The sequence below is a fragment of the Athene cunicularia genome, assembly GCF_003259725.1.
Source record: "Athene cunicularia isolate RWA chromosome 1 unlocalized genomic scaffold, athCun1 chr1_part1, whole genome shotgun sequence".
NCBI classification, from domain to species: domain Eukaryota; kingdom Metazoa; phylum Chordata; class Aves; order Strigiformes; family Strigidae; genus Athene; species Athene cunicularia.
In genome coordinates, this window is record NW_020799091.1 from 94,742,596 (window position 1) to 94,765,693 (window position 23,098).

At 40.7% G+C, this 23,098-nt stretch overlaps 1 protein-coding gene across 4 annotated transcripts in view; it reads left to right on the forward strand.

Annotated features, from left to right (window-relative positions):
• The window catches only part of PRDM15 (PR/SET domain 15), a 39,152-nt gene extending 21,670 nt beyond the window's left edge, over positions 1-17,482 (forward strand). For 2 of the 4 annotated variants that reach the window (XM_026848569.1, XM_026848583.1), the window contains 13 exons: positions 2,545-2,712; positions 3,635-3,729; positions 4,853-4,984; positions 5,943-6,077; positions 8,026-8,189; positions 8,636-8,715; positions 9,342-9,461; positions 10,223-10,354; positions 11,946-12,029; positions 12,224-12,399; positions 13,560-13,640; positions 13,998-14,210; positions 14,721-15,200. In XM_026848569.1, the coding sequence (XP_026704370.1) occupies positions 2,545-2,712; positions 3,635-3,729; positions 4,853-4,984; positions 5,943-6,077; positions 8,026-8,189; positions 8,636-8,715; positions 9,342-9,461; positions 10,223-10,354; positions 11,946-12,029; positions 12,224-12,399; positions 13,560-13,640; positions 13,998-14,210; positions 14,721-15,200 (2,060 nt within the window). Of the gene's footprint in view, positions 1-2,544; positions 2,713-3,634; positions 3,730-4,852; positions 4,985-5,942; positions 6,078-8,025; positions 8,190-8,635; positions 8,716-9,341; positions 9,462-10,222; positions 10,355-11,945; positions 12,030-12,223; positions 12,400-13,559; positions 13,641-13,997; positions 14,211-14,720 lie in introns of all 4 variants that reach the window. The other 2 variants (XM_026848560.1, XM_026848576.1) reach the window with 2 other exon arrangements.
• The last annotated feature ends 5,616 nt before the right edge of the window (positions 17,483-23,098 follow it).

The window sequence follows — 23,098 nt, forward strand, 5'->3', positions numbered from 1 at the left end:
TCCCTGGACCCTCTCCAGCCTGTCCACTTCTGTATAGCAGAGACCAAAACTGAACACAGTATTCCAGGTGTGTCCTGACAAGCGCTGAGTAGAGTGGGATAATGACTTCTTTATCTCTGCTGGTGATGCCCTTGTTGATGCAGTGCATCATTCCCTGGGCTTTCTTTGCTGCCACAGCACTCTGTTCACTCCTATTGAGCTTGTTGTCCACCAGGACCCGCAGGGCCCTTTCCACAGAGCTGCTCCCCAGCCAGGCAGACCCCAGTCTGTGCTGCACTCCTGGATTATGTTTTCCCAGGTGCAAGCCCTTACACTTGTCCTTGCTGCACTTCATAAGGTTCTTGTTAGCCCACTCTTCTAGCCTATCCAGGTCTTCCTGCAGGGTGGCTCTCCCTTTCAAGGTATCCACTTCCCCACTCAGTTTGGTATCATCAGCAAACTTCATCAGGGAATACTTGATCCCATCATCCAGATCACTTAGGAAGATATTAAACAGCGTTGGGCCCAATATCTATCTGTGGTGGACCCCACTTGTGACAGGTTGCCAGTTTGAAAAGGAGCTCTTTACCACCACCCTCTGGGTGCAGCCTGTCAGCCAGCTCCCCACCCACCACACAGACCACTTATCTAGCCTGTTACACATCAGTTTCTGTAGGAGGAGGCTGTGGGGATCCGCATCAAAAGCCTTGGAAAAATCCGCTCGCTCCACATGAACTGAGCAGGTTACTGTGTCATAGAAGGCTATCAGGTTTGCCAGGCACAATTTGACCTTGGTGAATCTGTGTTGGCTTTTCCCAGTCATGTGCTTCATCTGAATTGTGATAGACACCAGGAGGATTCATTCCATAGCTTTCCCAGGGACTGAAGTAAGTCTGATGAGCCTAAACTATAATTTCTTAGATACTCCTTTAAGCCTTTCTTGTAGATGGGGGTGACATTAGCCTTCTTCCACTATTGTGGATGTCCCCCAATCTGCACAACTTCTCAAAGATTATGGAGAGCAGCCTCACAATGACAACAGCCAGCTCTCTTAACACCCTTGGGTGGATAATGTCAGAGCCCAACAATATGTAGGGGTCAAGCTCCTGTAAAAGTTTGCACACCAACTCTTCCTTCACTGACAGTGGGTCTGTGCTTGCATCAACCTGGATTTTTGTTCCTAAGACCTGGGACCCAGCAGTGCTCATAAAGACAGAGGTGGAGGAAGTGTTGAGCACCTCTGCCTTTTCAGCATTGCTGGTCACTAATTCACCTTTCCTGTTTAACAGTAGGCCAGTATTTTCCTTCTGTTTCTGATTGTTGTTTACATACCTGAAGAGCCCTTTCTTGTAGTTTTTGCTGTCTCTGGCTGTTTTGAATTCAAGCTGAGCTTTTGCCTTTCTAATTGTATCTCATGTATCTTCTGCTCACCTAATATCCTCACTGGTGTTTAATTTGTACGTTCACAGATACACTGTCAACTATCTTGGTTTAATTTTCTTTCCTGAAACTAAGTTTCACCTCGTTTCTCTGAAATGGGAGGAACTGGAAAAGGGGCCAGTACTATTATTGATAGTTTGTAGTTTTCTGGGATTACAGTTTTATTCTTTTTTCTCATGCTTTCTTTATACTTGGGGTAGGTTTTTTTCTTAATATTACAAGAACCTGTCCTTTTCTCTGAAAGCCACCTTGTGGTTACTCATATTAGTTATGCTGTGTGATCTTATGCTTAGAAAATGACATACTGTTATGGACCCATGATAAATATCAGTCCAGAATCACCTGGGTAATTGCCCCTCACAGCACTATAAAAAGTTGTTTTTCTCATTTGCTTTCAGAGGGTACAGCTTGTATAGAAATTCAGCTTTACAAAAACCAGAAAGTAATGGCAAGTAACTTCAGTATTCTGTTTATTCAAGGACAACAGCTCATTTTCTCTCTGAGTTTACCAAAATGAGCAGTAGTTTCTGCTCTACTCTTCAAGGCATCAAGCTGTTACTTCTCTGTGATTGCTGCAGCACTGGCAGATTCCATCTACAGGACCATACTTTCACGTTCCGAGGTCTCAACTCCTGAATACAAAACAAATTCCCGTAGGCCTATTGTCATGCAATGGTATATTTTTGAGGTTTTATACTTTCTTCTGGAGTGTTCTGTACTGGCTGGTATTAGGAGCCAGTGCTTGCAGAAGTATTCTTGTGTTTAGACACCGCTGTTTGTGTGATGCTGTATTGCTGTATGTGTAGTGATTTTTATTAACATTAAAAACTTGAATCAACTGAAAATAATCCACCCCAAACATAATTTTAATATATACTATACTAAAATGAAAATAGACCATGTGAGGAAGTTACAATGCTAGATTCCATGTTCAAGTTAGCATTGTATATATTATTTTCTTTGAAAAACTTTTTAAAAATAAAACCACATTACATTTCCCTTCTCAATTCATATAGTGATGGATTGTATGTCAAAACTCAGATCTAACAAAAGAACTACGTATCTCACAAATGTACAAAGCCTGTTTTCATCTGTAAAGAGCTGCATGGTTTCTCTTGCTTACAGATGACAAGACATTCCAGTGTGAGATGTGTTTCAGATTCTTTTCTACTAACAGTAATCTTTCAAAACACAAAAAAAAGCATGGGGATAAGAAGTTTGCATGTGAAATCTGCAATAAGATGTTCTACCGGAAGGATGTCATGCTAGACCATCAAAGACGACACTTGGAAGGTAAGTATACTGCAGATCAACCTAATTATTACTCTTGGAATGGGAGTGGAGGTGGGAAGGTTAAGGAAGTGATTGCGTGTTAGATTCTTCTGGATGGTAGCTGGGGGCTTTTTTTGTCAGTTACTTGATCTGGAGTAACAAGTTTCTGCAAAATGTGACATTTATTGAAAATAATAGTAATGGATCCTGGAGGGGAGTTGTCTAATTCTATGGAAAACTTTCTAGGAGATGCACCTACCTTTTTTTCAGCCTCAATGATTGGATCCAGTGCTACTAACAGTCACATGAAAGTTGTTTGGCTTATTATGCAGTAGTTTAGACTAGCTAATTTTAATTACATGTTTTGCTTTCTTTGAATTCTATTCTTTTTTTAAAAAAAGTGTGGTAATTTGAAAATTCAAAGGCAGAGAATTAACTTGCAATGTACAATTGAAAGTGACTACTGTATAAATGTAGTATAAATTAATCACTGTTTGATGTTATCTTTCAAAATCTTGAGAATATATGAAAATGAGATTACAAGAGTTTACTGTTCAAAATCTCAAACATCTAAGGATGTTACAGGTACTCAAAGTCTTAGAGACTGCAAGAAGGAGTTTCTGGGCCAGGTCAAAGTGCCAAGGCCTACTAGATCTGCCTGTTTCCAGGTGTTGACAATAAATGTCTGTTTTCAGACACTTTACAGTTGGTGTAGTAACCAATAAGCCATAACGCATCTTTTTGGCAGACTGCTTTTATATTCTTAAGACATTGTTTTATTTTAGAAATTATCCTTCTGTTGTAAATTAAATTCTGTGTTGAGGCTCTTCCCAGTGTTTCACTCTTCTTTACAGTATTCACCTCAAAGGGCATGCAGATTGGAGTGGAAAACCATGGTTTATTTTTTTTGTTTTGTTTTTTTGATGGGGACTGTTCTGTTAAGGAGTGAGGCGTGTGAAAAGAGAAGAGTTTGAGCACAGCACGGAAAACATGGTTCGCTACAAGAAAGAGCCTTCAGGATGCCCCGTGTGTGGGAAGGTAGGCGTCTTTGCCAGCATGTGCTGTGTGAAGCTCTGCATTGTAGCTCCAAAGATACTCCAGGGGTATGGTGTGCCTCAGCCCAGCACCTCCAAATGAGATACTGTGGTGTAACAAGTTACCACCCATGTATTAAACCACAGTAGCAGCCTATCCAAATAGACACACAGCCTGCCAAAAGGTTAAAGTAGATGACTCACACTGAGACACATGCCAAGTCAGATTACCTTGCAACTTGGACAGGCACTTGGTTAGGTGCCAACGAGCCCTGTCACCCAGCCAAGACATTACTCTCTAAACTGCCTTAGCTCCATTATGTATCCAAGCCTGCTGTGCTTGCTGATGGTGGAAGCTGTTAGGACACAGATAAGAACAAAACTGAAGTTCAGACTGGACCTTTTTTGAGGACATGTAGCACAATGTAGAGTGTGACATGACCACTATGTCTGTCAGTGAAATCTCATGGTTTATGTTATTTACAGTGAAGTTTTTCTGTCAGAATGTGAACAGCTGGGGTTGATTGTGTGCATGGGAAACATTTTCTGTTGGAAATCGAAGTAAATTCATGGTGTAGTCATGTCACTTGCATTTGGGTGTTTTAATGCTCATGATCTTAAGTTGCTGTTATCACAGATACAAAGACCGGGGGTTTAACTCATGATTGTGTAAATGTTTAATGATTCATGGTGAAAGATATACTCAAGCAACTCTTAAGTTGGCATGTAGACTTTTGTTTTTGATGCTTTGTGTATGTTATATATTAGTGAAAGTAGATTTTGTGGATGTGTCTTTTTATAGATAGGTGGAACATCCATGATTCAAAAGACACTGTCTAAACGTTTCTAAATCTGCCATATGTAGTTCTGCTGCAGCTTTTTTCAAAGTCCACTTCTGATGAACGGCCAATTTCAGTGAATTCCTTGGAACTGTACACCTGCATTTTGCTGTGCCAGAAGTGTCTGAGGTAGCCTGCTAGCTAAGTAACAGGACCTCCTACGTATTTCTGGCCAGAATGAATAAAACAGGACAGTAAATATGTTCTTTGCTATCCACTGGAAACTTGCAAAGAACTGTAGCCTGCTGGACATGATACAGAAACCCTTCCTTCCTTCTTTTCTTTTAGGTATTTTCATGTAGGAGTAATATGAATAAACATCTTTTAACACACGGAGACAAGAAATACACTTGTGAAATCTGTGGACGCAAATTTTTCAGGGTGGATGTGTTGAGAGATCATATTCATGTCCATTTTAAGGTATTGTGTTAATAATTTATTAGAAGAGTCATGTTACTTAGCAGACATAAACATATCAATAAATATATTGAGACTGTTATGGCCATGTGTTCATACTGGTAACACCACAGTGATTATGTACGCTGTGCAGTGATGTTTCTACAGCAGCCTAGCATGAGTTGTGCTCTCATTTACCCATGGCTCTCTTTCTACATCTGGATTGCTACAAAGTATATGGACTATCATACTGAGAGTTAAGTCAGCTATCACGGCAGAACACTGTTCCGAATGCTGTAGAAAAAACACCTCTGTGACCTTGAGTAAATCGCGGAGATTGCTCAGTTTAAGGCAGGGAGAATGACTTAACAGGAAAGTTGCAGACAGCTGTATTGTTCCAGTTGCAGTTCAGTTGGGCTGAGGGGGTTATTGTCATTCCCTCTCTTTGTGGGGAAAAAACAAACGAGAACTATTTGTTCCTGCCTTTTTCATGCCAGTGCTTGTGATTCTCTCGTATGTGCCAGCATAACTGCCAGTATATCGAGTTCCTTACCTGATTTTATCAAACTGTTCCAGATCACAAAAAAGCCCTATTAATAGTGCTTAATCAGACCCAGATTATTTTGATGTAACTAGGTTAACACTGAATTGGAAGGGATTTGAGTCACTCAGTGGTGCTCATAAAGATGCTTTTATGGGTATGATACTGTGCCAGTTGAGTCTCTGTTTACATTTAAGTTCCTTTTATACACACAAAAAAATTGTATTACTTGTTTCAATAAACAATTGTTCCTTGTTTAGTCATGGACAAAGGAACTTTGTTTACCTGAAATGAATGAAGCAGGAGGATATTTTAAATAAATAATGTAACAGCGATGGTTAATGCAAGGCAGTCTGCATGGCAACAAAAGCTGACTAGGTGTTACCTTTTGAAACAAACGTTTAATCTATTGAAACAGAATATTTTTCCCGCCCCATACAGGACATAGCACTAATGGATGATCACCAGAGAGAAGAGTTCATTGGTAAAATTGGAATCTCATCAGAGGAAAACGATGACAACTCTGATGAAAGTGCAGATTCTGAGCCTCACAAGTATAGCTGCAAAAGGTGCCAGGTAGCTTTAAATACTTTCAAATTAACTTGTTTTGGGATGGGAGGAGGGAGTGGAGATGTCTGTAAATCATTCAAAATTTTAAATAATTATTAAGGATTCACAAAGAGAAGGCCAGTCCACAGGTCTGCTCTCTTCTGCAGTGCTTGGTACCTCCAACCTATGAAGTGATGCTATTCCATAAGACTTCATGTGGTGTTCTGTAGGGTGAATGCTGAATGTTTAAAAATGGAAATAGACATGCATAAGCTTACCTGCCTGCAAGGAACCAAGCAAGTGAAATTGGAGGAAGAAACAATAAGGGAACATTCAAATCTTACACTACCTTTTAATTATGTGCGAATTAAAATCGTTGTAGCATTTCTGAATTATACAGTCCATGAATTGATTAAATTTCATGAGATCAGATGCTAGTCTAGTAGATACCAGTTTAGAGAATTAAGACTGCTGCTTATGGTCAGTGTGACTGTTTATTCTTGGCCTACTCTGTTACTGACAGAATGGCATAAGTAGTACTGCTGGAACATACTTTACCCAGTTATCAGCTGAGAAAGACCTTTTAAAGCCTCTTAACTGCATAGTTTTTGCCATTTTGTAAAGAAGCGGTTGGAAAGAATATGGGGTCCTTTAGGATTCATCTGGATTCTGTGCCCTTGCTGGCCAAGCACAATGTGCTGGGACAGGTGGAATGCAAAAGCAATCAGTGAGAACAGCCAAACTGACATAGGAACAGGGGAATTTTGGTAGTTAACCCACTGACCTGGCCCCTGGAAATCAAAGCTTATTTCACAGTCTACACTTAATGGGGTGAAAGTGCATACCTTATGTTCATTTTGGAGACATGAAGACAATAGTACTCTAGTTTTCTGTCCTTATCTGCAAACTGGTTTTAAGTGCAAGCTGATTTTAAACTTATGTCAGTAAGCATAAGAAGATGTGGTATCACAGCAGTTAATCACGTGTTTGCTTTTAATGTGGTAATTTTAACGCCTGATACTTAATGGGTATATAAACTGTATAAAATTGTATGCTTCCAGAAGAGGGCAATTCTGCCATTCAAATTACAGAGCTCTTTTTGGAAGCTGGGATTTTTAGCACTTTTGCAGGTGTTTGTAAAGTAAACAGTTGTGTAAGGCAACAGCTATGGAAAATGGGTGTCACCTGTGATGAAATGGGGAGGCTCTTTTTGGCTGAAAATATCTGTTCAAGCATTCCTAAGGGAGAACAACATACAAATGAGTCTTAGTGAAATCTCTTCTGAGCTCTTAAGAATCTGTATTTTTTTTCTCAGCCCAGAGTGCACCTTGACCAAGCTGTGCAGTGTTGTCAGAAATACCCTGACTAGTTCCATAATGGGAGCAAAAAATCATGTCATTGGCACTTTGCCCCAGTATGTTGGAGCATATATGCATATGCAGGGTTACTTAGCCCAGGGATCTAAGTAGTGGAACACCTGTCTGTTGTAGTTGTAGCACCTCCAAGAACTGAGCTAGAATCACCCTGCAATGCTTAGAAATACCAACTCTTCTGCAACTAGTGCCAAAGCCTGGTATATACAGACTAGGGCTTACCATGCTCCCAGAGCCCAAAAGACATTTTCTCTATCTGTGGTGTCTTTGCTTTGACAGCTAGTGGAGTTAGACATAGTTCTCTTCAAGGTTGTTCCTCAGTGCACAGATAATTGGAGGTCCTCTAGTTGTGCAGTGTAAGAAGCAGAGATACCATCTCAAGCTACTTTTCCAAACGAGTTAACTGATGTCCTGTAGCAATGTGCTTGTAATGGCCAAAGAGGTTCAGGCCTAAATCTAGCTTTCACTGATTTTTCATGTAGTGATACACAGGATATTTATGTCTACCAACTCTGACTCTAGATCCTGATAATGTGTTACTAGATTGTTGCTGTTCCCGAAGACTTTTTTCCCCTTTCATTCACTATTGGTTCATTCCACAGTTGACTTTCGGCAGAGGGAAGGAGTACCTGAAGCACATAATGGATGTGCACAAGGAGAAGGGCTATGGCTGTAGCATTTGTAATCGACGTTTTGCCTTGAAGGCAACTTACCATGCACACATGGTCATTCATCGGGAGAACCTGCCTGATCCTAATGTGCAGAAGTAAGATGTTGGACTGATAAAAGGAACTATTTTGTGAAGTTACAGTGGCTTTGCCACCTGATGCTTTTAGAGAATTGGGCTGTACTAAAATATCTGAAACTGTGTAATGAGTATTAAAATGTTTATTAAAAGCTTGAAATACATATATTACTAATGATTCACTTCACACAGATGATTAGTCAACAGCTTCCCAGTTTGGGCTTTGTAAAGTATAAAGATTTTGGTAAATATTTTGTAAAAACTATGATTTGAGCAATGCCAGACTCTTCCAAACTTGCGGTGAACTTGGGGATTTCTTAGGGCTCATTTAAAAAATGCATTTATGTTTCAAGGAACTTTTTGTAGCAGTTAGTACTACCAAATGAAATACAGTTACTGACAGAGATGCCTGAAACACACCTCTGTCTCAAGAAAAGAATGACAGGTTTTGATCTCTTTGGTTTCAGATATATCCATCCATGTGAAATATGTGGAAGGATTTTTAACAGTATAGGAAATCTGGAAAGACATAAGCTTATACATACAGGTAAAAATGCTGTGTTTCTTTATTATTATCAATATTAAAAAAGAAATTTCTGTTGCCAGTGCCTGCCTTATTTTTTTTTCAGGAGGAAACAAGTTATGAGTTTTTACTGTAAGTTACAAAAAGCTAAATGTTATGCTTTTAGGGTAGACCAGTTATCTGAAGCAGATAATATTAATGAATATATTTGGTCTAGGCACACAATCCAGATTCCTAGTTAATATGATGCAGGATTCACCTGCTAAAAATCCTAATTGTGTATTCTGTTCTTCCCCAGATTCTTATCCATGCCACCTTTTCACCATTACACAGGCTGAAAACCGCTATTGCAAAAATCATTTTAACAGCTCATTATTATTTCATGCTATTCAGTATTTTCCTACCTCAGGCTTTATCTTTTTTTTTTTTTTTTTTTTTTTTTTTTTTTTTTTTTTTCAGATCTCGCACAAAAAGCCAGCTTTTCTCACTCTCCAAAGTCTTATAATTTAGTTTGGTCCACAATATTCATGAAAGTTGACAACACAGGTGGACTGTTGCCCTCTAAGTCACCAGATTAGTCAGTTTTTAGGAGATGCACATTTTTCATTAACATTTTTTTGTTTATGTTGTCTTTTAAATTTATTTTTAAGGTGTAAAAAGTCATGCTTGTGAGCAATGTGGCAAATCATTTGCTAGAAAAGACATGTTAAAAGAACATATGCGAGTCCATGATAATATCCGAGAATACTTGTGTGCAGAATGTGGCAAAGGTATGTCTAATGCCTTGTTTTCCGTAGGTATGTCTAATGCCTTGTTTTCCGTTAATTGTGATACTGAATAGCAGGTGAATATCTGAATTAAAGCTACTTCAATTCTTAGACTACTGGGAAGGTCCTTGGAGTGCTGTAAATTCTGCATTCTTGAGAGGTAGAAGCTGTAGTAATCAGGAGCCTTTTGGATACATAAAATACCCCCGATTTTATACAATCTAGTTTCATGGCCTGTAAGAAAAAACTGATTCAAAAAAAGATTTTTAAAAAATTTGCTTTTGTCAAATTGAGGAGTGCTTGCCTGACTGAGTTCCAATGTAATTGCAGCACAAAAGTGAATACAAGTTATTTTTTTCATTCTAGGCTGTTTTCAGGCTCAAGAAATAGAGTAATTTCTCTCTGCAAGAGCCTTAAGAGTCAAAGTTGCTTTTTGAATTGTTTGCATTATAACTTGAACAAATCTGAACTGGTATTTTAGTGGAAGGCAGTAAGTCTGACATCTCTAATGGTGTTTTGTCTTTGCTTGTCTCTGCTGTTTTGCTTCTTCCTCAGTGGTTACTCATGTGTTTTCCAGAGTTTTTGCCTGGAATTAAAATAATAATGATAATGTGCACTGCTACCTAAACAGTTAAAAATATGAAATTATGGATGTGCAGCAGATACAATCTTAGACCTCTTGGCTAACAACATGATCATCCTGAGTTCTCCTCTGAAGGTGGGAGCAATGGACTAATTGTCCTGCTGTACTTTTTGTCTCACAGGAATGAAGACAAAACATGCACTTCGTCACCACATGAAACTTCACAAGGGGATTAAAGAATATGAATGCAAAGAATGTCATCGAAAATTTGCACAGAAAGTCAACATGCTGAAGCATTACAAAAGACACACAGGTAAGGTCTCCAAAGATGTAACAAAAAATTGCACTGAATCATTTCAATGCTTCATGGGAGAATTTTTATCTAGAACAGTCAGGGAGTATGAGGAACACATGTAAAAACATGTGTATTCTGATTTTTCAAAAGTGAGATTTTTGTCCTCTTATTAGCCGAGATCACCTGTTACACAATTAAGATGCATAGATTGGTTGGTATCATAGAATCATAGAATGGTTTGGGTTGGAAGGGACCTTGAAAATCATCTGGTTCCAACCCTCGTGCCATGGGCAGGGACACCTTCCACCAGACCAGGTTGCTCAAAGCCCCGTCCAACCTGGCCTTGAACACTGCCAGGGAGGGGGCAGCCACAGCTTCTCTGGACAACCTGTTCCCATGTCTCACCACTCTCACAGTAAAGAATTTCTTTCTAATCTAAACCTACCCTCTGACAGTTTAAAACCATTGCCCTTCATCCTGTCATTACACTCCATGATAGAGTCCCTCCCCATCTTTTCTGCAGGCCCCCTTTAAGTACTGGAAGGCCACTGTCAGGTCTCCCCAGAGCCTTCTCTTCTCCAAGCTGAACAACCCCAACTCTCAGCCTGTCCTCATAATGGAGGTGCTTCAGCCCCTGATCATCTTCATGGCCTCCTCAGGTCCACGTCCTTATGCTGGGGGCCCCAGAGCTGGACACAGCACTGCAGGTGGGGTCTCACAAGAGCAGAGTAGAGGGGCAGAATCCCCTCCCTCGACCTGCTGGCCACACTGCTCTTGATGCAGCCCAGGGTACAGTTGGCTTTCTGGGCTGTGAGTGCACATTGCTGGCTCATAGTCAGTTTTCCATCCACCAACACCCCCAAGTCCTTCTCCACAGGGCTGCTCTCAATCCACTCATCACCCAGCCTGTATTTGGGATTGGGATTGCCCTGACCCATGTGCAGGACCTTGCCCTTGTCCTTGTTGAACTTCATGAGGTTCACACAGGCCCACCTCTCCAGCCTGTCCAGGTCCCTCTGGATGGCCCATCCCTTCCCTCCAGCGTGTCGACCGCACCACACAGCTTGGTGTCACTGGCAAACTGCTGAGGGTGCACTCAGTCCCACTGTCCATGTCTCTGACAAAGATGTTAAACAGCACCAGTCCCAACACCAAGCCCTGAGGAATGCCTCTGTTCACAGCTCTCCACTTGGACATTGAGTCATTGACTACAACTCTTTAAGTGCGACCGTTCAGCGAATTCCTTATCCACCGAATGATCCGTTCATCAAATCCATTTCTCTCCAATTTAGAGACAGTTTAGTTTCATGTTTTGTTTTTTTAAGAGAGGTGATTTTGGTCTAGGAGAGGTCTAAAGTGTTGGGTTTGTTTTAAGTTAGTCTTCAGGTTCTCATTTCCCAAAACAAAGTTTTACCTCCCACATCAGTTCCTCTTGGATTAATTCTCTGCCAGATACAGTGGCGTGGCTTAGACAAAAATAGCTAGTGAAGCTGTGCTGCTTCTACTTGTTTGGCTGTGATTTTTCTTTTTTTTAGTAATATGAGACTTAGAATTGTCCCAGATACCTTAGACTATTTTCACTCTGATGCAAAATATGCTCTTCATGCAGGAATCAAAGATTTCATGTGTGAGCTCTGCGGCAAGACGTTTAGTGAGAGAAATACAATGGAGACTCATAAGTTGATTCATACAGGTAAATCCTCTAAAAACCAGAATCCAAAGACAATAGCTTAATTTTGTTCCTAGGCTTGCTTTAGCCTCGTCAGTCTTTGAACTAGTATTACACATCAAGTTACCAACTTAAAATTGTTCCTCTTGAGATGCTTACAATACGGTACTCATCTCTGGGGGCTGTTGCTGACAGCATTTCTTTCCATCTGCTACCAGTAGGAAAACAGTGGACATGTTCAGTCTGTGACAAGAAGTATGTCACTGATTACATGCTACAGAAGCACATCCAGCTCACTCATGATAAGGTAGAAGCCCAGAGCTGCCAGCTGTGTGGGACAAAGGTTTCTACCAGAGCATCCATGAGTCGACATATGAGGCGTAAACATCCAGAGGTGAGTTAGTTTGGCAGGTGGATTGTGGGGTTTGTTGGGGTTTGTGGCCTTCAGTGACTGGAAAGGAATTACTTTTTCTTTTTTTTTTTCCCCCCTCTTTTTTTCTGTTCTTTTGGGGCCAATTTTGGGTAGTGTCTGCTAAGCATGCACTTAACTGAATCAGCCCTTTCATTATGTTATGTTTCAGTAGTAAACATATCTGATTGTCAGTCCCTAAGAATGAAGTTGTCCTGATTATTTTAAATCCCTTTTCTTTTTCTGCCTCAGCTTAAATGTATATTTTTTCATGTTTTGTCTTCATCCATTAGGGAGTATAATCGATTCTTTTTCCCCATTGTGTTCTCTGTATTCAGAAGTGATCTGAAAGAAGTGGTGAATAGAGAGGTGATGGCAGCATCTGCTGATGATACAAAATTATTCTTAGTATTAAAGATGAATGCTGACTGCAGAGTATTTGGATTAGAGGGGTGTTTTGTCTGACCCCGGTGGGGCTTTTCCTGTGTTCTAAATTTCTGAATAGCTATTGTGTTTCTCCTCAGCATTTCTTGTTTAGGTTGACTAAGGCTTGTCCATTCCCTTTGAGGCTTTCTTTTTTAACTACCAATTTATCATTAGTATTGCTTTGCCTTGAACTATCCCTATTTTTTTTTATCATCATGACTGGGAAAGAAATCAACAGAAAGCTTTGTTTATTGATTTTTGGATTAAAAATGCAGCTACATATCTGCAGTCCAGAGGACAATTTGTCTCTGTTGATAAGCTGAGATGTATAGATTTAGCTGAGAATAATGGAGTAGAACACAGTTGATAGGTTTATAAACAGAAATGCTAAAATAATTTTCTTTTTCAGACACATTGTTTGTTTTCTATAGAATTCATCACTTCCCAGTGGTTGTGTTCTCTCTAGAATATGAATATAAACATATTCTTCTATTGTTGATTTTAAACTTTGCTGGTTTTCAGCAAGAAAGAAGAGATGATATGCCATAAGGTTATTAAAAAAAAAAAACATGGTTAAGTTCCTTGTATTAAATTATATGTGTAAAAATGTTAGATTATATCATTTTTGCTTTGTGACAGGATTTATTAGAGCCATGCTGTGTTGTTTGACTGTGGTATGCACTGCTGCAGTTCACTGACTGATACCTCTTTGTCCACAGATTCTTTCAGTGAGGATTGATGATTTAGAGCAGCTGCCAGAGACAACTACCATTGATGCCTCCTCAATTGGGATTGTTCAGGTAAATTCACCATTGCAGAATCGTGGTGGCATCTAGGTTCCAGGCCTACAAGAGGTTGAGATGGGGATGCCACTTTTTTGGTACATATAGCTGGGTGTAGGCTGATGGCCAAGGAATGTGCTTTTTTAGAGTGTCAGCTGCAGTTTAACTTGTGTAAGCAGATGCAAGCTGCTGATCTGTGTTGTTATATATAACATGGGTGCTGGTAAAGCAGATGTAGTTACAAGTTGAGGTCACGTTTCCTGAAATCGGGTTTTTGCTAAAGTTTGTTTCTTCACTTGAGAATCGACAGTAAACCAACTCGGAACTTCACTAAGCAAAATGACTTGATATTTGTTTGGAAATGTGTTGTTCCAGCCGGAATTAGCCTTGGAACAGGGAGAATTACCAGAAGGAAAACAGCATATGAAAGCTCCTAAACGTGGCCAGAAACGAAAACAAAAGTCAGGTGAGGAGGAGGAAGCTCAAGTGCCTGAGGACCCTGCCTTCAGTGAATACACAGAGAAGGAAGGTGAATTCACAGGGAGTGTTGGAGATGAGACTAATTCAGCTGTACAGAGCATCCAGCAGGTGAGCTCTAGAAGCAGGGTGATAGGTAGCAGGCATTGCTTAGAGGGATAACAATTCTTTTTTCCTAATACCAAACACAAGAGAGCGATCATACCATTTGGGGAAAATTTGATAAATTGTGGTAACACAAAGATGCACAGACACTAAAAAAGCAAGGGATTGGACCAATAAGCTCCTCATGGTTGTTTTTCTTTTGATTCCCTTTGGTGTTACTACTATCTCCTTATTTGCCAGATGGCACTAGCTGGCTGAAGCTGTGACTAGAAGCATGAAAGTTAATTCGGCTGCTTGTTTTGAATGTTGCATATGCCTCCCTCCCATTATTTTCTTATTTCTATGTGTGGAAGTTCTATTTCAAGCTTTCTCCGTTCCCCTCTGTGTGTATGACTTCACTTGCTGGCAGCAGAAACATGTGAGCCCATCAGCACTCAGGTGATGTTTCTTGATGCTTGGTATTTGGTAGTCAGCTGTAAGGTATAAGGTTGAGGTTACCTTTCTGTTTTTCCTCAGGTGGTGGTGACCCTTGGCGACCCAAATGTCACAGCCCCGTCCAGTTCTGTGGGGCTGACAAATATCACTGTTACCCCCATTACGACGGCAGCTGGAACCCAGTTCACAAACCTCCAGCCAGTGGCTGTGGGCCATCTGACTGCACCTGAACGCCAGTTACAGCTGGACAACTCAATTCTCACCGTGACGTTTGACACCGTCAGTGGTTCTGCCATGCTGCACAATCGCCAAAATGACATCCAGATTCAGCCGCAGCCAGAGGCAGCCAATCCTCAGTCTGTGGCCCATTTTATAAACCTGACCACCTTGGTGAACTCCATTGCTCCTCTGGGGAACCAGATAACAGAACAGCATCCTTTATCATGGAGGTCAGTGCCTCAGGCTGATGTCTTGCAGGCTCAGGCACAGCCAGCGCAACAGCAGTCAGGACAGCAACAGGTTCAAACAGAACAACAACAACAACAGATGTATAGCTACTAATTTATACTTCGAAAAGTTTTGAAATGAACAGTAGTTAGAGACAAAAACACACAGACATTTGGAAAATTTCTAATAGGTTTGTTTGCTGGATACCAAACAGAGATAGGAAAATGTTTATACAATGAAATAAAAGCTAAAATTGGCATAGCACCCTGCAACACCCTAATCTTGAGATTCTCACACTGTCTCTAGACCTTGCACTGTCTTAAAAAAAAAAAAAAAAGAAAAAAGAAAAAGGAAAAATTCTCACCATAAATTTATCACCTCCTTGCACTGTGTAGTAAGATTGAGATTTGACTGGAGCTTCATAATACTTCTTAACCAAAGCAGGGAAATCCTAAATATTACAGCACTGGTGATTTGCAAAACCCTTTCAGCCATACCTTGTCACTTCTTTCCAGTCTGGAAATTACATATGAAGACCTTGTTCACAGTGAGGTGGAATGCACTTGTGGTCAGCTGGTAAAGACTGAAATGTAAAGACACAAAATGGGCAAAACAATAATTGTCTTTTTTATCTTCTTTAGATCTTGTATCTAACAACATTGGTAAAGTAGGTGGAGGTTTGGGCTTTGGGGTAGGGATAAGTGTGGTGTGGAAGAAAATATACCAATTTCACAAAGTATTTCCATTTTAGTCGTGAGAAAAAACCCTGTACCCATAACACAGTGTTAGTGCTGCTTGTCTAATGCTAAAGGAACTTATATGGTCTTCTAGTCAAGTTTGAATCAAGCCAGTTATGAATTTAAAAAAAGAATGTGATAGTTTTATGTAATTTTTCAAAACTGCTTATTCAGTCTTGCTTTTAGCTAATAGGCCTGAACAGCCTAAAATCAGTCCACTTTGATCAAGTTCAGGATGTGAATTTTTTTCAATTAGTCTTCTTTCATTGTGTAATAAACATTTGAGAAAGCATTCTTTTTATATATATATGCACATATATATATCCTTTGTACTTTACTGTGTGTTCTTGGTGAGTATTTGTGTGAAAAAGTTATCAGTATGATTCATTAATTTTTTCACCCTCATACTGCTCTTTCTGTTTCCAAAACTTACTTCCAAAATTCATAGCCACTCACCAGATTGTGTGAAATGCAAGAAAAAAGAATGTCTGAAGCATATTCTGCCACATGGAGGCAGTATGCCCTAGTGTATAATGGGCAACGTTTGCATGAGTGTTGGGGATATAAATAATGGGTTGGGTCAAATGCATCATTGCTGATACTACACTTTCATTCCATTCTCCATACGTTGATGTGCAGTCTGGACTTTTGCATGTCAAGAAAATAGTATCTTTCCCACAGAGACAAAGCAGCTGATAGCAAAATGGAATAAACTAAAAAAAAAAAAAAATGTTGCTGCCTGGAATCCTGAAAGGCAAATCTGTCCTTCTAGCTGTGGCTGAAGAACAAGGTCTTTTGGGGCAGTAGACTGAGCCATAGAACCATGTTAAAGATTTTTGCTGAGAATAAAGTAGCTGCTTGTGTTTGACAGTGAAGATAGATTAATGGTTGTAAAAATCATGTCTGTGCCTATTGTATTTATGAAAATGTTCTATGTATTAGCAAAAATATGAGTAGGAGTGACTTCAGCTTTGAAAGTCTGTATTAACATGGACTACTTGACCCTTAGAGGATGCCTTATAATGTCTACAACAGATTCTTCCAGAGTATAAATGTCTGGATATTAAAGTTAACCTCCAATGGTTTTCTTGGTGCCGTAGCAGCGTCCAGAGGCTCACTATGCTGGGCTCTGTGTAAAGCTTAATTGCAACAGGACATGTATAGGAAAGGGATTTCTGGTGACAGATTTTGTATGTCAGAGGAGCAGAACTACTTCTCTGTAAATGTCAGCAAGCCTGTAAAATGTCTGCATGGAAGGAACCTATATTTGATGGGACAAGGTTGTGTATTGGAAAGGAAAAATATCTTACCAGGGTGGGAAAGAGAATTTTTCATTCCCTAGTCCTGCCTGTCTTCCCAAGATCCTTTTCACACAATACCGTGAGATCCTGTAATTTCATTAGCCTCCCGCTATCCTGAGAAGTGCAGTTTTATGCCCTTCTAGCACCTGGATTACTTCACCACTGGCTTGAGCCAGTTTAGTTTCTCCTCAGCTGTCCTGTCCACAAATGCTTCCCCTTCATGCCAAACCCACTGGTCAAGAGGAAGCTAGGATTTATTTATGAAATATGTTGTTTATGTATTTGAAACTTTTTTTCCCCCCTGTGTTTGTGCCTAATGGTAAAGGCATGTTATCTTTTGGCAGAGTACTGGGGGGGGGGAGAACAGGGAAGGAAAGCAAAGGGAGAAGCCCTAGGTCAAGTTGTTATGGTAAATAACAGATGGCTAACATCTGAAAAAATACATATAAATATATATATACACACACACACACATGGACGGTTACAGTGCTGCACATACAGTTTCTACAAGTTCAGGGTTTTGTTTAGACATATGTAAATGGTGATTAAGCTTTTAAGTGGGGAGGAAGAGGGTTTTTGCCTTAGCTGCAGAGCAAGTACATCTGCTCTACGTTAATACTACTGATAGTAGCATTTGTGATGCATTGAATCAACCTGAGTTATTATAACAGATAACTGCCTATTTGATAAGAATTGTATATGGAGGTAATGAACCATTATAGATACCTCTCTGACTTCACAAAACCTCTTCATCTTAAAGTGACTCTCTGGTATTCTTTTCTTTTACACTGCCCAGCATCCCTCCCATGCTAACTGACCTGCATCAGTTAGCATCTTACCTTTCCAGTAATGATTGATTCTAGCTGATTTAATCAGGAATGATCATACAATAAAGGCTTGCATGGTGGTGGTCTCATAGAACAGAAATTTCTCTCTTTGGTCTCTCAGTATCCTCAAATTCAAATCAATCGTAGAATCAAAACAGAATCATAAAACAGCCCAGGTTGGAAAGGACCTCGAAAGATCAACTGGTCCAGCCTTTTTTGGGAAAGGGAGCCTAGATGAGATTATCTAGCATCCTATCCAACTGCATCTTTAAAACCTCGAGTGACAGGGACTCTACCATGTCCCTGGGGAGGCTCTTCCAGGGGATGGTTGTTCTTACTGTAAAAATTATCTTAAATAATGTTCTGCTTCAGGAGGGAAAAATATAACCTCTGGAAGGGCTCTGACTAGGCCAGGCAAAAGAAAGTTCTCTAAAAGCTAATCTTCCCAGAGCACTCCTTTTGGGAACAATCTTGACTTTCCCTGCAACCATTGCTATGGTATCTCATCATCTCAGTGTGATTTTATTATTACTACTGTTACTAACATCCCTATGAGAACACAACTGTATCTCGGGTGTGCTGCAACATGAAACATCTCAAAACAAATTACTTTGGTTTTGTTTCAAACAAATTATTTTGTTTGGAGAAGTTGGAAATGGATGCCTTTTCAGACAGAGCTTACCTTGGAGAACTATTGACTGCCAGCTGCCCTCCCAACTAAGCCTTCTTCAGATGAATACCAAAGTTATACTGATGTTGTTTCAAACTGCGCAAGAAATAAAACTATGTAAGGGATGTGCAATCTAAATTTCCTTTGCCAATTTGTTACTAGCCTTTTCAGCTCTAGGATGTGAAGGTTATTGTTTTCAGTCATGTGTTGGAGATTTTGCCTAACAACTGTTCAGTAACAAACTGGAAGTACTTTGAGCCAAAGGAGTGATGTTGTGTAGTGTTCTGTGTATTGTCATTGTTTATTGCTAAGACTATTATTTAATTGAATGCTGTCTATGGCATATGGGCTCTGAAGTAAAGGAGCATCAAGGTACAGAACCCTTTCTCTACCAGTGTTATTCTTTGCTGTTCCTTAATTAATGCATCAAACATTTTTTTTTCCTTGAATCACATAGACTTGCTTCAAAAGCAATAAGGTTAATCATTATCTTACAGAACTTTGTACATCCCACAATATACAGCAACACGGCGTAATGTTCTAAAATATTTGTTCTGTAGCTTGTTACTGAGTAATAACAAAGCAGAGGAGATTGAATCTTGGCTATGGTCTGTGGTGAGTTCTCTCAGGAAAACCTACTGTATCAAGTGCTATTACACTCTCTAAAATTAAACTTTTCTTTTGAGATGTGTCAGTATAAAAAGTGTTTTTGCAGAAACTTGCCAGTCAGTCTCCTATGTAACCAGCTGTTTCTGTACCTCTTTATTGTTTCAGAAATTGTTTGAAGTTAGCAGCCAGGTAACAGTTGAATTTATTTCTAGAACTGATTTTTCTAACAGTTGGTCAGAGTGATTTGCTAGTGTTCTGCATACACAAAGATGCCTGAATTTCTCATCTTGAAAACCAGGAATGGAAAAAATACCATACATCCAAATGACAATCGTATAAAAACTATAGGTACTACATGAAAATGGATAGGGTAAACCTCTTTGTTTGTATTGCTGTGTGAAGTATTTCTTGTTCAATAATGAGATTTCCTTGGTGCTATTTAAAGTAATAATAATGTCACTCCTAATTACTTTTGGCCTTACATTTATTATTGATATAGGCATACCTGTTGGAAAGTCTTTAACCCTTTGTATTTCTGACATGCCTTTTCATGGTGGTTGTGTGTTGGCCTCACCTGGTGTAAAGGAGAAGGAAACATAGTGGAGGGGGATACTGCTGATCCACACCATGATGCACAGCAAAGCTCTGCTGGAGACAGACTGTGCAGCCAAGTGACTTGCATCTGTGAGATTAGATACCAAGGTTTGTTTTCACATAATGGCTTTTGCCCTCTAGCAAAACCAAAGTGTCATGTTGGCCACGGGAGGAAGAAAAAAAGTGGTGCCATCATGTTTGTCATCAACTCATGTTAGAGTGATTTTCTTCAGTACTGAGATGCTACTATGATATTTGCACTGTATATGGCAAGAAGCCATTAAATTTTTTTGATTAAAAATGTTGAAACACTGTAAAAAGTCACAGGTATTTCACCATACAGTGTAACCATGGTCAGAAAATAGGTTTCTCACCCTAAAATGCTTTGAGAAAGCTGTGCTGCATTTATTTTCCCTCCTGAGTGCAGGAGCGCTGCTCTGCATGTGTTCTGCTGCCAGTTCAGCTCAGACTGGGAGTGCCCCTGCAGTGCGCCTGACGGCGGCTGGCATGCTGGGTCACTCTCACAGAGAGCCCAAGCTCACCGTTGCTAAACTTGATGTGCCAACAATTGAGCTGAAAAGGGCAGGGCGGTATGCTTTGAGCATGGCAGGGGAGGGGAGACTTGTCCAGGAGACTTAGTCTTGCCCCCAGAGTCAGGATTTCATTGTTTGTAGTGCAATTCTATTGCCTCTTGGCCTTAGCCTGGGCTGTTTTGACCAGTTGCAGTGCCTGGTTAGTTGCTAACACTTTTGGAAAGCTGGTTGTTAGGTGCAACAGCTGTAGAGTAGCTGGTATCAAAAGCAGTAAAAAATACTGAGTTTGGGGATTTATTTCATCTAAAGCAAAAGCTTGTAACCTGTAACATTTTGCTGTCACTTGAGCGCTGTTTACTTAACAGATTGTGACTCTAAAAAGTTTTTAAAATTGTCCCATCAGTGTAGCAAAATTTAAGACTACAAAAAAAAGCACATAGTAATGGCAGAATGAGGAGTTAAAATTAGGAGAAACTAACAGGGCTAATTCTCTACATATTTCCACCCTTCTCATACCCATATGAACCTGAGGTTCTTGTCACGATGCTAGCTCAAGGAAGGGGATGGCACATGCTCTGGCTGGTTCGCCAGTACTACTGGTGTAGTGACTGATGTTGTTAATGAGAGCAGGTACCAGTCGAGTGCTGCCAACCTTCCCCTCAAGCCACATGCTCATTGTGGTACCTCTTTCCAACCCAGCTAGCTGCCTGCCTGCTCACAGGAATGCCAGCATCTCTGAGAATTGTATCTCTCACGTGTGGGGAACTTCAAGAAACAGACTCAAAAGGGAGGGGACGGACACACACGACCTGGGAGCTGAGGGGCAATGAAATACGCTGGATGTATAGCTAAAAGCAATGTGGGAGAACACATACTTAGCCTGCTGTACTGAACGGTATGGTTAAGTTGTGGTGGATGCAGTGCTATTAACTAAATATTAGTGATTATTGCATCTGAGTGCTTTTTTTCTAGCAGAACCTATATTCTGTTACTTGTATAGAGGAGAGCGTTAGTGTATGTTCAGTTTACCATAAATTAAATTCAAAGGTAAGAAGTGCTCAGTGTGTTATATGCAGCAACATGCAGAAACCAGAGAGTAAGATGCTCAAATGATAAGAGGATGAAGCAGGTCCACGTTTCATCACTTTCAGGAAGAGGGAGAGCAAGGCTGTGGGCAACATTTTCTCAGGAGTCCTTTCTGACATACAGAACAGACTTGCTCTGTTGCGTATGTGCTATGTGTATGCAAGTCGGGCACAGGATTGTCATCAGGGTCATGACGCTGGAATAAGCGGGTGTTTTACAATCAAAAACCAAACCAATCAAATCAGCTCATTAAAGGAAAGGGTGGGGAAGCTCTGACCCTAGTTCCACGCTGTGCCAAGGAGCGGGGGATGAAAAAAGAATGGCTCTCAATCTGTTACACTGGCTGTGTTGTGGGTAGGTAAAAAAATAAACCATCTGCATGTGTGAGCTCCTCTCCCCTTCTTTTCAAGGGAATAAATACCTTTGTCTGACTGACATACAGGTGGCACTGGTGCCCAAGGGCCCTAGTTACCATAGAGCATTCAGGATTGCTTTTCAAAGTAAATATAGGTACACAGGTCAGGGGTATTGGGGCAAAAGGGGGTTCTTTTTGGGGCTGTGTGTGTCTTAAAAAGTAAATAGTTGCTTTCTTGCCCTCCTGCTGCCAGCCCATGCTGACACAAACAGAAGATTTTTGCTGAAGAAACAGTGTAATCGGTGACAAAGCACCGTTTTTAAAGATGCAAAAGAGAAGAGCTTAGATTGCATAATCAAAGAGAAAAATGAGAAACTTTGTCCTGAAGGCAAATGCACCTACTCCTTATTCACTCACCTCCCTTTTCCACTACTTTTTTTCCCATGAAATAGATGCAAATCCCAACATGCACTAAGTTTTCCTCCAGGCATGATATACTTCTGTGGTTATTTGAGTAAGAAGTGGGCTGAATAGAGATAGGAGGTGTTCCTGGCAGAAAGGTCTTGGAAAAGAGCGCTCCATTTACTGCTGTTGTAAAGTAATCCAGTCACCCCTAAGAGCATTTCTAGTTCGTGAAGGGATAGCTGTCATTCTAATTACACAGCATACACATTTCCATCTAAATTTACTTTGCTTTCCCACAGCATAGCCAGCATTTCTGAGTCTACCTACTTTGGAGAATGTCTAGAAGTTAAGCGTAAGCATTTTATCAAAATGACGAGTGGTTTAAGAAGTAATTCAAGTAGAGCAAGAACTTGCTGTAATCAATTAACGCTTTCAAGAAATCACAAATGCTGGTTGCACAGGACACTCATCACCTGGAAGCAGTAACTGAATGTGTGTGGTCTCCTACACGTGGCTACAAGACTTGCAGCTCTCGGTGGCAGGCACTGCCAGCTGGTACACTCTGACCTGTAAAGGTGCCCGTCGTTCGGCGGGAGGAGTATTGACAACGGTGGGGGTTAGTCTAAACGACCAGCACTGTAATGGAAGAATTAGGGGGCGGGCGGTGGTGAGCGGTGTTGGTCAGCGGTAACTACACCAGCAGTCCGAGGAAGAGGTGGTGTATCCACCCGAAACCCCTCTGCAGCCCCCCGCCTGCTTCCCTTCTCCTCTGGACACTGGGCTGCCCCCAGCAGCTCCCCCGCTCCAGCCGCAGAGGGGGCAGCTCAGCCTCGGCTCCGGCACCAGGCGGAGCCTGACGGCTCTGCGGGGGCGCCTGCGGGGCGCGACGCTTCCC